General features: G+C 36.2%; 1 protein-coding gene across 1 annotated transcript in view; it reads left to right on the top strand.

Annotated features, from left to right (window-relative positions):
• Positions 1-15,295, top strand: part of PPFIA2 (PTPRF interacting protein alpha 2) — a 684,724-nt gene that overhangs the window by 141,880 nt on the left and 527,549 nt on the right. Inside the window, exon 3 of the mRNA XM_072655483.1 lies at positions 13,298-13,351. Within this exon, the coding sequence (XP_072511584.1) occupies positions 13,298-13,351 (54 nt within the window). The remainder of the gene's footprint in view (positions 1-13,297; positions 13,352-15,295) is intronic.

The following is a 15,295-nucleotide window of genomic DNA, read 5'->3' as shown; positions in this document are numbered from 1 at the left end:
AAAAGGACCTTTTTGATATGTATGAGGCAATTAGAACATTCAAAGCATATAACAGTATCATTTATCTATAAAGATAAAAGGTCTGTATCATGCAGAATTGAATCTCAGTGTGTTGGTTTTTAGTCACTATATTACTACTTTTCCCATGATATCCTGCTTAATATTCCTCCAATTAGTACTGTTCAGATTACAAGCTTTTAAAAGTATTTCAGCTACTAACACTAAATTGCCATAACTGTCACCGTAGGAGATGTTAAATCAATAGATGTATCAAAATGAATTTATCATATATCATAATTGCTCACACTGTACTTATGACAAAAAGGTTAATTCTAGAACTAAGTTATTTGTAGGTGATCCAGAGACTAACACTCCAAGGGAGGCACATACTGTGTGACCCTGGATAAGCCATCTAACCCTGTGTGCCTCAGGTCTTCATTTGTAGAAGGAGCGGGAGAAGGAAATAGCAGATCACTCCAGTATCTTTGCCAAGAAAACCTCCAAATGGGATCATGAAGAGTTGCACGTGACTGAAACAACCAAACATGCATATATGTGTATGTATATATTTATGCACACAAACATATAAGCATGTATGTTTAGATACATATGGTATGATGGTTATGGTTGCCCTTCATTCTTAAAAAGGACCAATGACATTATGAAGGTGATATCTTGAGTTGTGCAACAATTGGATTTAAGTGAGGCAGGAGTATGCAAAGTTTTTAACCTCGCTCTGTTCTCCAGTGTCATCAGAGTCCAGTGCCAAGACAAAAATCAAGATGAGTTGTGATGGTCAAGGATGACTACACACCTGGCCTTGGATAATCCCCCTTGTTCTTTTAATACTGCACTGGCAGGGGAGGGAATTGAAAAAGGTTGTGGCTATGATGTAATTTCTTCACTACTGTTCCTCATACGTATACAAATATGTAATATCTCTATACATATATATATATATGTATCTACATGCTATATATCATAGATGAGGAATATTAGTGAATAAATGTTATACCATATATGATGTATTTTGAAAGGTAGATAAATGGAGACTTTTTACCTTCATTTCTGATTTTTACAACTGAAATAGCAGCTTATCAGGTACCTGAGAAAACTTATTTTTGTTTGTGGTTCTTATAGTAGTGACCTCAAACTGAATTTCAGGAAGCATTAAGCATAGTTTTCCCAGTCATTCTAGTATTTCCAACATTTTTGTCATCAAATTTCATTAGTCTTGTGATCCTCTGAAGTCCTAAAAGACAATTAACATCGTTTTAATTTTAATTCTGTACATTCTAATGAATATTTTCCACTTTATTTTTTCCTATAACTTTGTTTCCTGTAGTGATGATATAAAAATAGAGCCTATAATTTTGAGGAAAATTGTTATATGGAGGTCCCCACCCAACTGCCTGCACTATAATGGAATTGTACCCAAGTGTGTATTTTTTTTTCTTTGCACTCATTTTCTTTTGGAAACCTATGTTTAGTTTCATAAATATTTTCAATTTTTTTAAACTAGATAACTCCCTATGACTCAGGACTTTAAACTGCAGAATAAATTAAATGATAATTAAGCACTAACCCTAACTCCATTTCCATGGTAGATTTATTTAGCATATCCATTGTGGGCAGAGAGGTGGTACAGTTGATAGAGTATCTGACTTGAAGTCAGGAACACTCATCTTTATGAATTCAAATCTGTTCAGATCTCAGACACTTTTCTACCTGTGTGACTGGGGCAAGTCATTTAACTCTGTTTAACTTAGTTTCTTTATCTGTAAAATGAGCTGGAAAGAAAGTGGCAAACCATTCTAGTATCTTTGCCAAGAAAACTTCAAATGGGGCCATGAAGAGTTGGACACAACTGGAAAACAACTGAACAATGACAAAAGCATTGTGATGTATGACATTGGGTCTGGAAAGTTGAAAACCAATACCATGCCTGCCCTCAAGAAGCTTACTCCATGGCAGGGTATATATGACATAAGGAAATACAAAAATATGATTGTTATAGCTACCTACATGGTGAAGTGAATAGATTCCTGGGTTTTTAACCTGGCATCTATGAATCCTTAACTGGTTTGTGGATAGGTTTCAGGGAATCCATTAACTAGAAAAAATATGATTACTGTATTTAACTATAATTATTTTCCTTTGTAATACTATGAACTTTATTTTATTCTCTGAAACATAGCATTTGAAACACAGCTGTGAAAGAGAGGTCTATATAGTTCATCTGCCTGCCAAAGGTTAGCAGAAAAAAAAAAGAATTCTTGAGTTAGAATATAAAAAAAAACAAAAAACAAACCTCAGTTCAAATCCTGCCTTAGACTCAAGACAAATCACTTAAACTCTTTCGTCATCTGTAAGTGGAGATTGTAAGGATCAGATGAGAAAATATGTGTGTAAATCCCTTTTCAAACCATATACAATATGCAAATATTTGGAAATTTATTGATAGCTAGAGAATTTGATGTGAAAGATCATTTTTCACTGTAAGTAGTAATAATAAGGATAATTTGAACTTTTATAGGTTCCAGGAAACAAATTTGATTGTATAAATCAGAGAGACTTGATGTGATGAGGTCCATTTAAGCATATGACTCTAGAAAATATACTTGATTCAAGAACAACAGGATAGAAAAAAAGGATGAGTGCCTAAAGCAGCATTTTCTGTTAGAAGATAAATTTGTGAAAAAAGTCCAAGATGTATGGTGGAAAGAATTCAGGGGATAATCAATAAAGACAGAAAAAGAAGAAATATTGTGATCTGAATATATCACAGATGACATTAAATGAAAAGAAAATAGATGAAGAGTTTGAAAATTTTCACAAGCCTGACGGTGGGACCTGACAGAATAATGGTGAGTGATGAGAGATTCTAGCTGTCCGAATTTCTGCTGGAACTTCTTCTCTGCCACAGTAATTAGAAACGTATTGATTTTCTTTAACAGTAATTTTATAACAAAAAAATTGGTGAACCAATGAAACTTTATCTCTCAATCTGAAATGGGCTAATGGGGTAGAAATGAGGCGAAACTTAAGGAACATGAGAACTCTCTCCTGGTTTTGTGATAGGGCAGGAAGGAAAAGCAAGACATAGTCTGCCAGGAATCATAGATTTGGGGAAAGCAGGTTTCCAAGTATTCAGAAAAAGCATAGCCATGATCTCATGTTCTAAAGTTGTGCATAAGTCAGCACAAGAGGACTGAGGAGATCTCAACAAAATACAGAATTTTTGGAGAAATACTTTTGAATAGGAAAATGATCAATTCTGTAAAAAAAAAAAATCATTGATAAACTTAGATTAAACAAAAAGACATGCAGAAAATGGAAGCAAGGGTATCTATGAAAGGATGAAGACAAAAGCATGTTATGGTTCTACAGGAATGGTGTCCTATGAACCAAAGTTCAAAATGAACCAAGAGTGGCAAGGAAATTTAAAAGAGTACACGTGTGTGTGTGTGTGTGTGTGTGTGTGTGTGTGTGTGTGTGTGTGGTGTATGTGGAGAGACAGAGAGAGAGAGAGAGAGAGAGAGAGAGAGAGAGAGAGAGAGAGAGAGAGAGAGAGAGAGAGAGAGAAGAATCAGCAAAGGGTGTTGAGATAATGATGTGTGACAGAAAGTGGAGGTATTCAACATTTCAACTCTTATTTTGACTTTTTTCCACTGCTGCTGATTTGTGGACTGGAGGGGATTAAACAAAGATGATTAATAGGTGCTGCTGTGCAATTGAACAAATGTCTGAGAAGGGAGTTGGGCCACCATTCAGTTCCATCTGATAGACTCTGCAGAGAAAAGTTGCAGTATTATGGGCTTACTGTTGACTTCTATTTTGAAAATGTTGAGTTTAACATGTCAGATAAGTCAAAGAGCATTTACTAAGCAGTTACTATGTGGTATGTACTGTGTTAAGAGATCATGATGGAAAGAAACACAAGAAGGTAGTTCCTCATCTCAAAGAGTTCTTGTTCAAATAGGGAGAAAACATGTAAATAACGTATATAACAGAGCAGATGAAGAATAATCTCAGAGGAAAATTATTAACACTTGGGTTGGGGATAGGGTTTGGAAATCTGAGATGGTAACCTATTGAAGGCTTGCATCTGAGCTGAATCTTAAAGGAAGTCAGGGAAAATGCGAATGAAAGTATGACTGATTGAATTAATGAAGGATTAATTAAGTGCTTACTGTATGTTTAGCACTGTGCCAAATTCTAAGCACTACAAATAAAATAATAATTCAGGCCTTGCTCTTAAGGAGCTCACATTCCAGTATGAGAGACAACATATATAAAAGATTCAGTGCCAAGTCAGATGTAAAAGTCACAAGGTCTCTAGGGTGGTGACAAGTGGGGGACACCCTGTACAGAGGCACAAAGAAGAGAATTTCAATTTCTAGTTTGGAAGTAATAATTTGACCAGTATATACAGATCATAGAAAGGATCGAAAAGAGTAAAGATTATCAAGGTTAGAAAGGCATGAAATGGTTCAGTTATGGATGGCACAGTGGATAGATCACCAGCCCTGGAGTCAGGAGGACCTGAAATTTCAACTTTAGATACTAGTTGTGTGACACCACGTAAATCACCAACCCTGTTTGTCTCAGTTTCATCATTTGTAAAATGAGCTGAAGGAGGAAGTGGCAAACCACTCCTGTATCTTTGCAAGAAAACCTCAAATGGGGTCATGAAGAGTTGGACATGACTGGAAATGACTGAACATCAATACCAAATGCAAAATAAAGGACTTTAATATTTGATTATGGAGGAGATAGTTTGCTCCTGGAATTTATTGAATAAAAAGTATGCATATAGGACATGGTCAGACTTTCATTTATTTTTTTTAATTAACCTACACCTTTGAAAAAGTCTTCATGACAGGTGGATACATTAGAGAATAGATAACCATTGGGAAAAGCATTAGAGCAGAGATACCCATTTGTAGCACCAGTGTAATATTCACAGCATCTGCAGTGGCCATAAATATCTCAGTACAGCTCTGAATTGTGAAATACAAAAGACTGTCCACATAGAACATTTATTCAGACACCAGAAAGCCAAATCCACCATGGTAACAAAGAAATATATACACAATAACAATGCAGAGGACAGCACCATCCCCAAGCTTTCTCCCTGCTGGGCTTCCCACAAACCAGCTCCATTAAACAAATCACAAGCAGGATCCCTTAAAAAAATCACCAACAAGCTCTCTCACTCACATTAGCCAGCTGCCTGCTTGCCTGCATCCTTACTAGCTCTGTCTGCTCTCTGACTAACTTCCTTTCAGCTCTGCCCTACCTCTGGTTCTTCCTGTTCCACCCATTCAGCAAATTCCTCCTACCAAAGGCTTCATGTGACTCAGACTTCCATGTGACCTAACCTTGTCACATGGGTCTGTTTATGAATGGGAAAGATCTTCCCATTTAAATTACCATTACACCATTAGAAGGCCATTGCAGCAGAGAAGTGATGAGGCCCTGAACTAGAGGCATGCTTTTGTGATAGGAGAGAAGTGGATCTATAGGGTGAAAATTGTGAAGATAGAAAGGAGAAGACTTGGTTACAGATTCAATATGTGGGATGACTGGTTGGAAGGAATCAGAGATAACACCAGAGTTGCAAGCCTGAGTGACTGAAAGCATGGGGGCACTCTGAACTTTCATATGACAGGAAGATGAGAGAAGTTTGGAGGAAAAGTTGAATTGCATTTTAGACACTGAAATTCAGATGCTTATGAGACATTCATTTCTATATGTCCATTAGGCATTTGGTAAAGGCGGAGGGGGGGGAGCTCAGGAGAGATCCTCAGTCTGGGGATAAGGATTTGGCAATCATCTGTATAGAGAAAATGACTGAATTTAGTGGAGTTGATGAGATTACCAAGTAAGACATGTTGAAGTGAAAAAAGAAAAAGGCCCAGAATGGGGCCTTGAGGGACACCCATGGTTATTGGAAATGACATGGATGAAATACCAGCAAAGTAGACTGAGAAATTGTCAGAATGATAAGAAGAGAGCTAGAGGGGTGGTCATGTAAATGAAAATCCAGAGAGGAAAGAGTAGAGTTCATCAGCTGTTGCAAGAAGGATGTCAAGAAGGATGCATATTATTAAAAAGGCTATTAGGTTTCCCTGTTATTTACTTTTGATGAAATCAGTATCAGTTGAATCATAATATTAGAAGCCAGATTGCATGCAGTTTAGAAGAGATTGAGCAAAGAAGAATGGGACACACCAAATGCAGATTTCTTTCTCAAAGAGCATAAGCAGAAACCACAGGAGAATTATAAGATTGGTTTAAGGGATGGTAGGATTGTTATTTTTTTTCTTTTTAAGAAATTGATAATATAGCCATCTTTGTAGTTAACAGAGAAGAATCCAATAGATATAAATTGTAGATATGTGACAGACTGGGAATGATAATGATGGATTCAATTAGCTAAAAAAAAAAAATTAAAATAGGAGAGAATGGGGACATCCTGGTAGAGCTTTCCAGTATAGTCAATTGAAATGTGGTTCTGAAATTTAAGAATGTGATAAAGGCTTTTTTTAATGGATCCTGGAACCATCTGCAGAGAAGTAATAATTGAAACCATGGAAGTAAATGAGATCAAGAGGGAGAAAATAAAACAAAGAGAGCTGAAGATACTTTGGGAGATTGCCATCTTTATTGAATGCAAGAAATCAAGCCAACAAATGGGACTCAGATGTAGTCAGAAAGAGGAAGGAGAACCTTTTTTCTTTATTTGTTCAGAAGTTAGTGCTCTGTCTTCTTAAATTGTTGTTGTGGTTCAGTTTCAGTTGTGTCTGACACTTCGTGACCCCATTTGGAATTTTCTTCACAAAGATAGTGGAGTGCTTTGCTATTTTCTTCTCCAGTTACTCTATCCACCTGGCTGTCTCTACATGTTTTATTCCATCACCACCCACAATAAAATGTAAGGTCATTGAAGAGACACCTTTTTTTCATTTTATCTTTGTGTGGTATAGTAGATAGAACACTGGATTTTGAATGAGGAAAACTCATCTTCATGAGTTCAAATCTGGCTTCAGACACTTACTAGCTGTGTGACGCTGGGCAAGTCACTTGATACCGTTTGCCTCAGTTCCTCATCTATGACCAGAGCTAGAGAAGGAAATAGCAAATCACTCCAGTATCTTTGCCCCAACCCCAAATCTCCGTAATTGGGTCATGAACAGTTGGACATGATTGAAATGACTGAAAAAATAGATCCCCTCCCCAAATGTTTGTTCTAACTGAGCAACAACCATTTTTGAACATTCCTCCCATGCCTTACTATATCTAAGGCACTGTGGTAGGTGCTGAAGATATAGAAATGTAGTGGAAAAACAATTGCTGCTCTCAAGAGACTTACATTTTAATGGGAATGTTGAATCAATGACTTGCTTATAGTCGAGTAACTAGAAAGGACTGAAGCTAGCATTGGACCTATGCTCATTGTCCTTTCCACTATATCATGGGCAAAAGCTAAATACTTTTCTTAGGAACTTAGAGTTGACTTTTTAAGGAAAGTATTTCTTATATCTTTATTCCTTTTGATATCCTTATCATGTACTGAAACTAATTGTAATTTTCAGAAATTGGTCAAGAGAATACATTGATGTTCTTTGACAACTTCATTTCACTCTTCCACATAAGAAATGGCAATACTTCTATTTTCCTGCCACAGCCATTCTCAAAGTGAGATTTAGAAATGTTGGGGCAGGGGTGGAAGTGGTGATGGTGGTGTAGATGTTGGAACTCAAGATTATTTAAGAGAATCTGTGATGTCAAAGCTATTTTTATCATAAAACTAAAAGATTTTCATTTCTAATATCATAAATATAGATGAACGTAATCTACACAAATAGAAGCACTTGGGGTAATTCTTAATTTTTTAGAGTGTGAAAAGAGTCATGACCAGTGGTCACTAGACTATCAAGACTAGATTTCTCTGTGGGGAGGCAGCATGACTTGTATGTAGAGCAAGCACTGACTTTGGATCCAATAAAAACCTGTATTCAGGTCCCTCCTTTGACAAATACTGTGTTATCCATGGCAAGTCACTTAGTCTCTCTTTGCTCCAGGTAATTCTGCATTCGAGAAATTTCAGAGAAACTATGTCCACTCATGTCCCTATGCCTTCACCACCTGTATTTGGAGGTTCTCTAAATTGTGTTTACAAATTATATCTCCAACCTGATTTCCCACAATTTTCCAACATTCATCCTTTGCTTCTGCTAAATAATGTTCTTAAAATCTTAAATACAGAGAGAGTGTGATTTGTAGTGAGTCCTGAAGATGCTAGTCTTGATGTCATACCTAATCAATCCTAACCCTGCTGTCTTTGTAAAAAGAGGACCTGTGATAATTCTTCCATCAATCTCACAAGAGTGTTGAGAGGGAAACACTTTTAAAAATCTAAGTTTTATGTACAAGTTCCTTGTTAATATTATAATTATTCTTTCCCAATTAAAAATTGTTTTCTGAATTCCTGGAAAGTCTTAGCCATTTAATCACTCAAAAATATGCTATGCCTACTTTGTGTGAGGAATTGTGCTAGGTACAGGGAACGTGAAGATAAAAATTAAATAATTCCTGCAGTCAAGTAGATTCTTTTTTATTGGAGGAAATAACATATAAATATATAAGGAAATATATAACAAAGTAAGTATAATTCTACTATTGAGGGCAGAGAGCTACATGTAACTGATGGGATCAGGAACGGTCTGATGTAGTATGTGACCCTTGAGCAGAGCTTTCATAAGTGATTAGGATTCTAAGAGGTAGAGCTGAAATTGGACTGCATTCCAGCATAGAAGGAAAACATGTACAATGCCTCAGCAAATGTAGATAGAATGTCATGTCAGGGGATTGGTTCACGAAAGGGAGTGATGTATAATGTCTGGAAAGGGAGACTGGAGTCAGTTGTGAAAGGATTTAACTAATAAATAGAAGAACTTCTCTTTTAATCTTAGAAGCAGTAGGAAGCCACTAGACCTTTTTGAATAAGGGAGTCACAATAAGAACTATGCTTTAGGAAAATCACTAGCAACTGTGTGAAGGGTAGATTGTATTAGTGGTAGATGGGTCTTGAGATTTTATCTGAATTAGAACAATTGCTTTCTGAGTAAATTTTACTCATTTTTTTCATAAACATTGGTACAGTAACTTCTTCAGGTGTTCATATTCCGCCCCCCCACCCACCCAGTGATATGGGAATAGAAAGATGTAAGATAAGTCTTAAATGAAAGGGGGTTATTGCATTTTTATTACTTTCACAAATTACCTGGGAAATCTAGGTAAACAGATACCGTGGATTGTCTTGAGGGTGGAAGTTGTTAAGTGGAAGGGCTGAATCCCTACAAGTTATACCCAACTACATCAGGAATTTGCTACCTCTTGGCTAATCCATTTCTGAACATAGGTTTGAAATTGTGTTCATTAATTAATGAACTTTATAAGTAGGACAGATCACTTTTCTGAGGCTCTGTTTCCTCATTTGTAAAGTGAGGAGCTCAGAGTTTAAGGTGAGTCAGATATATGGCATGCACTCCCGAGTGTGACCTGAACCAGATTAAAATGGAATTGGGGAATATTTGACAAAAGAATGAAATACAATAAGGTAGAAATAACAACACATTTAAAAAATTAATTTGTTGCTTTCTGGAATCTTTATGTATGATTTAGTGGCCCCCATTTCTATTTGTTTGACACCGCTGGACTAGATGATCTCTATGTTTTCTTCTGGATTTAAATCTTACCAAGTCATGAGCTTGAGGTTACAGCTTTTGCTTGGAACTGTGGTTACCAGGGAAACACCTGGGAAGAAGCAGGCTTGGCACTGTCAAGTGTATTTCAGGCATGGTTTTGTGTGTCCCTTGAGGGGAGAGAAACACAGGCAGCTATCAGTTACCTTTGCCTCAAGCTGCCTGTGTTCAAAATGTGGGCTTTGAGAATTAGGTAACTATCAGTGACATTCAAAGAGAATATTTATGTAATGTTTAATTAGAAACAGATACACACAGATATGTATATAGCTACAAATCTGGTATCCTCCCATATCAGTAAAACAATATCTTTGCCATTTTCCTGATATGGGAGGATACCAGATTTGTAGCTACATACATATCTGTGTGTATGTATTTGTATGTGCACACATGCATACACACACATACCCATAGTCTTAGAAATGTACTGCTTTTATAATTCTAGAAATCTATTTTGTGTGATAAGATTCAATAAGAGTGATATGTATGGGAAGAGATATAGCTGGAGATACAAATTTATAATCAATAATAGTCAACATTTATATAGTACCATAAGGTTTGCTAAGCACTTTACATGTTCCATGTTCTTTGTTCCTCATGGCATCTTTGTGAGGAAGGAGATATTACTGTCACATTTTACCCAGATGAGGAAAAAGAAGCAGAGTGATTAAGTGACTTGCCTAGAGACACAAAAATCATCACCTACAGTAAGACTGATGTCTTTTTGTCTCCATGTCCAGCGCTGACCGGTGTGCCAACAAGCTGCCCAAACAAATGAAGAAAACTAGATCTTAGATATCACTGAAATGTATTATTGACTATGGAAAAGAGCCACTGATTTATGAGTTTTGTTTTTCCTTAGACCAACATACCCAGATAAGTTAGGGACTTATTTTGCAAATGATGCTACATATACTCTTCTGTGGGATACTATGTTTGATTCAGAGAATTTTTTAAAAATTCTTACTTTAATTTATGAAGTTTAGTTACTTGAATTCAGTGCGGGCAGATGACTAAAGGAGGTTTTTGTTTGTAGACGTGAATTTTTCCAATGTTTGAAACTGGGTTTCAAATCACACCTTTTTTCCTTAGTGCTAGCCTTCTCACTAAGATTACTTTCCAATTTACCTTGTCTAAATCATAGTTGCTTGTGTTTTGTCTCTCTCAGTACATTGTGAGCTCCTCGAGGACAGCTACAGTGGTTTTGTTTGTTCCTTGGATCTTTTTACTTTCTTTGTATCCTCAGAATTTAGCACAGTGTTTGCAACTATAATACCGAAATGATTGTTGACTAACTGTAGATGAGTTTCTGCTTCTTTAGAGAGAGTTTCCTCACCACGTTGCCATAGCCTACTAAGCAGTTTTAACATGAAACAGGATGCCCTTTCTTCCTTGTCTCCACACAAAAACACCTGTACTTGAAGAATGTAATTATTGCCCTTTTTCACTATTATTACTATTAACTAGCATTTTTGGCTCTTTTAAGATTTTCAAAGTGCTTCACTTATATTATGTCCTCTGATCAGTCCACAGTTCATGGCATGTAGTAAACACTACATAAATGCTTGTTGAATGTACCCCCCAACCACATATACCAAATTTTTAGGTACTTGGAAGTTGTAGGTAGGAAGAGAATCAGGGATGAAATAATAAGAATTGGGACCTGACTTGCACAAAGAATAATGACCTGCTGGTGATTTTATCTCTGGTTTTTGTTCCAGTTCCTGTGCTTATCTCATGGTCCCTATCACAGTCTTATTTTCTAATGTTCTCATCGCTCCACGTCTGGAATAGACTCCAGTGCTGAGGACAGAAGGGGACTCTTGCAGAAAACTGTTCAGTCCTTAAACAGAGTAGATACTGAGCCTGTCTCCCCACTCTAGGAAGAGTTAAATAAATTAGTTGTCAGTGTATCTTGCCTTAATCTATCTCCCTCCTTCATTCCTCCCTCCCTCCCTTTTATGGCTTTGCCTTTCCCTTACTATCCTTCCTCCTTGTGTTTTCCTTCCTCCCTTCCCTTTTCCCATACCTTCTTTCCTCTATCTTGGCATTCCTTCCTTTTTCACTCATTTACTTGTTTACGTAGTTTAAAGGAAGAAACTTCAAAGGTGACAAGTTCTAAATTCAACAGGGTCTTCACTTTAGCATAAAAGTCTTTCTTTCCTGACACACCAGTACTAGAAGGATAGCTCCATAGAGTTGATCATAGGAAATGGAGCCAATGCAGATTCCCATGAACATTTCAGTAAGCTCTGACATACAACCTTAGCCAGCCATGCTATCATCTCTCTTGATCAGTGTAATCAGATTGAGTTGCCATAATGTGTTAGATATTATGGAGATGTACAAATAGCAAGTTTTTCAATCTCTCAGAGTTTAAATTTTGAAATGTTTCTTTACAGGTAGTATAGTAGTGAATAGGGTTCCAGACTTAAAGGGCAGAAAGACCTGAGTTATATAATTCTACCTCAGTGACTTTCTAGTTGTATGACCATTGCCAAGTCATTTAGTTTAATCTCTCTCCACCTCCATTTTCTCATCTGTAAAATGATGTAATAAAAATGTAATAGCAGCACCAAACTTTAAAGAGTTATTTTGAGGACTAAATGACATTACAAATGCAAATTGTCTTCTGAATCCTGTGTACTACACATTAGCTACTAGTATAATTGTTATCATTACTCAGAGATGCATAATATTTGCATTTGGAAAGCCTTTTTACCAAACACAGTTTTTCAATATTTATTTCAAAACAAATTCTGTGATTTTTTTAAACAAATTCTTTTTTGTCAGGAAATTTCATTTTGTGAAAACAATCTCATAAGTTATCTTTTAAAAGTCATTAAAATATATTACTTAAATGTCTCATGATCACAAGACACTACATGTACATGTACAAGGACAAGAGGGAAGTAATGTCTTTTAACCTTAAGAAATTTGAAATTGTTTAAGGGAGAAAAGTAAGTACAGAACCATATTATAATGTGGAAGATATAAAGTACAAGAGGTTAAATAACAGTTCGTAAAAGAAAATGACATTTGAGTAAACTGGGAAATAATAAAGAAAGGGTTTACCTTTTTGCTTTTGTCTACATGATGAAAACTTAAAATTTGTAGAATCTCATCTTATTTTAAAGTCACTTATATCACCCAGTTTTACTGAGCTGTAATTTTTCCTTCACACTGAAAGTTAGGTAAATGTAAGAACAGTGGAACTTCATTCCCTTTTGAAATCATCCTCTTAGCATACATAGTTTTTGAAATGATTAATGTTCTTTTTTTTTTAAGTTGTACCATCTCTCTGAATTATTAAATATTTTAATGAGAAATATAATAAAAGTTACTTATCCTTTCCATACTATTTGCATATCCCTGCTTGTCCAGTCTACGTTTATGTTGTGGAAAGAAATCTCAACACATTTACTGATGCAATGAGACTTTCAAGTAAACGATAATCGGTAGGTTTGGAACATTTGTCCTATTCTGAGTAGTCTTTTACGATCAACACCTCTCTCTTTTTTCAGGATATTGAATCTCTAACAGGCGGACTGGCTGGTTCTAAGGGAGCCGATCCCCCGGTAAGTGCAACTTTCTATTTAACACATTAGTCTTAATTACTACTGAGTGAAATGATGTGTACCACAGCCTTTCAGATATGATAATTAGTTGTGTGCCATTTGCCATGGATATATAATTTTGAAGGGTGACATAATTGTGAAAAAAGGAAAAAAAATAGAAACTGCTTTGAGATGAAATTTTAGTCTTGTAAAATGGCAGGCTATCAAAGTTGAGATTTATTTCCATTTCTAGTTTGTGTTATTTAAATAGCACTAAAAAAATCTTTTCATGACACATGGAAATATTGTCATCTTTGGAATGAATAAAATATGGTTTGCTCTTCAGTCTAATATGGTGCAGTAGAGTTGGAAGATTGTTGTTCCAGAAATGAATGGACCAGATCTCAGTGGAGATGAGTTTTATGGATACCTAGAAGTGATATGGTATCAACAATGGTGTGACTTGTTTTTCATTTATAAGCTTTGGGAAGCTTCTAGAAAATGGCAGAACTTGTTCCTAACTAGAGCTCATAATGGCTTTAAGTTAATGGTCCAGCATATGCACATTTTAGATTCCTCAATAGTCATGTCTATTTTCAGGCATAACACAACATAGGGGTAAAAAAAACCTTTTAAATGGTCCTTTGTGACAGAGTTAGAGGGATAAAATTGACTACAAGGTATAGAACTGTGAGGAAATCTTTTAATTTTATAGTCATGCCTCATATAGTCATACCAAGATCTCAAGATTCTATCACATGGTTAGCAAAGCAGAAAGTTGACATGTCTGGGATGCTATACTTCTCACGAGTTCCTGTGAAATGTTCCCAAAGAGGAGAGGGTTAATGGATATTCAGCTTTAGGTTTCTCTCCATTTTTGACTCAATTTGTGTGCTTCCATTTTGCTTGCTAACTTTTGATGTAGGCAGTTACTTTTCTTTGTTTTCTCACACTTGATCAATCAAGAATACAAGCAGATGATCCTGGGAAATATACATGAGGCTACTGAGACCACTGAGAGCCCTGCATATTTTTCTAGATCGTTGACTGAAAATATTTATTATATAGTTACATCCAAGGGCAACTTAACTAAGAGGGACAATAAGTGACTTTCAGTATGGTGTGAATTCAAGGGCACCAATCAAAGCTTTTTGATCCAGAGAATATCTTCACCACATGGTTAGTAGGAATTTACTAAGTGCATACTTATGTCAGGCATTGTGTTAAGCATTGGGCATATAAGGAACATCAAAATGCTGTCCCTGCCCTGAAGGAGTTCACATTTTAAAAGGAAAGACAAACATAAAAATAGCTACGTACATATAAGTTGTTTTTCAAGCATATAGGTAATCTAAAAGTGTAAGGCATTAATAGCTGGGGTGGGGGAGGGTAGCCTTGGAAAGTCCTCCTGGAGCATTTAGGTGTTGAGCTGAGTCCTGAAGGAAGCCAGGGAAAATGAGAATCATGGGTAAGAGGGAGAGCATTCCTTGAACAAGAGATAGCAAAAGTATAGCAGGAGAACAGAGAAACAGGAGATGTATCATCTTCTGGAACAGCAAGCAGTCTAGAGGGGAAGTATTACCTGGAGATGAAAGAAAGCTGGAAAGATAGGCAGGGCAGTGGTTGTAGGACACTGGTGATAAAGAGCTTTATGTGTCAGAGGACTTTGATCTTGGAGGTAGTAACCTGAAATTTTTAAGCAGGTAGATGAAAGGTCATATCTTAGCTGTAAGAAAATTATTTCAGCAGCTGAATGATGAATTGGAGTGGTGAGGAACGTAACACAGAGATCAGTTAGAAGGCTTTTGCAATATTTGATAAAAGAGGTGATAAGGACTTGAATTAATCTGATGTCTATATAAACAGAGAGAAGGGAACATTTATGAGAGATTTGTCAAGGCAGAAAATGCCAGAATTTGACAACGGATTGGATTTCTGGGCTGAGTGAGAAGGAGAAATTGAAGA

This window comes from Notamacropus eugenii, chromosome 3 (genome assembly GCF_028372415.1).
Source record: "Notamacropus eugenii isolate mMacEug1 chromosome 3, mMacEug1.pri_v2, whole genome shotgun sequence".
NCBI lineage: Eukaryota > Metazoa > Chordata > Mammalia > Diprotodontia > Macropodidae > Notamacropus > Notamacropus eugenii.
This window is presented reverse-complemented; position numbering and strand designations above follow the sequence as displayed.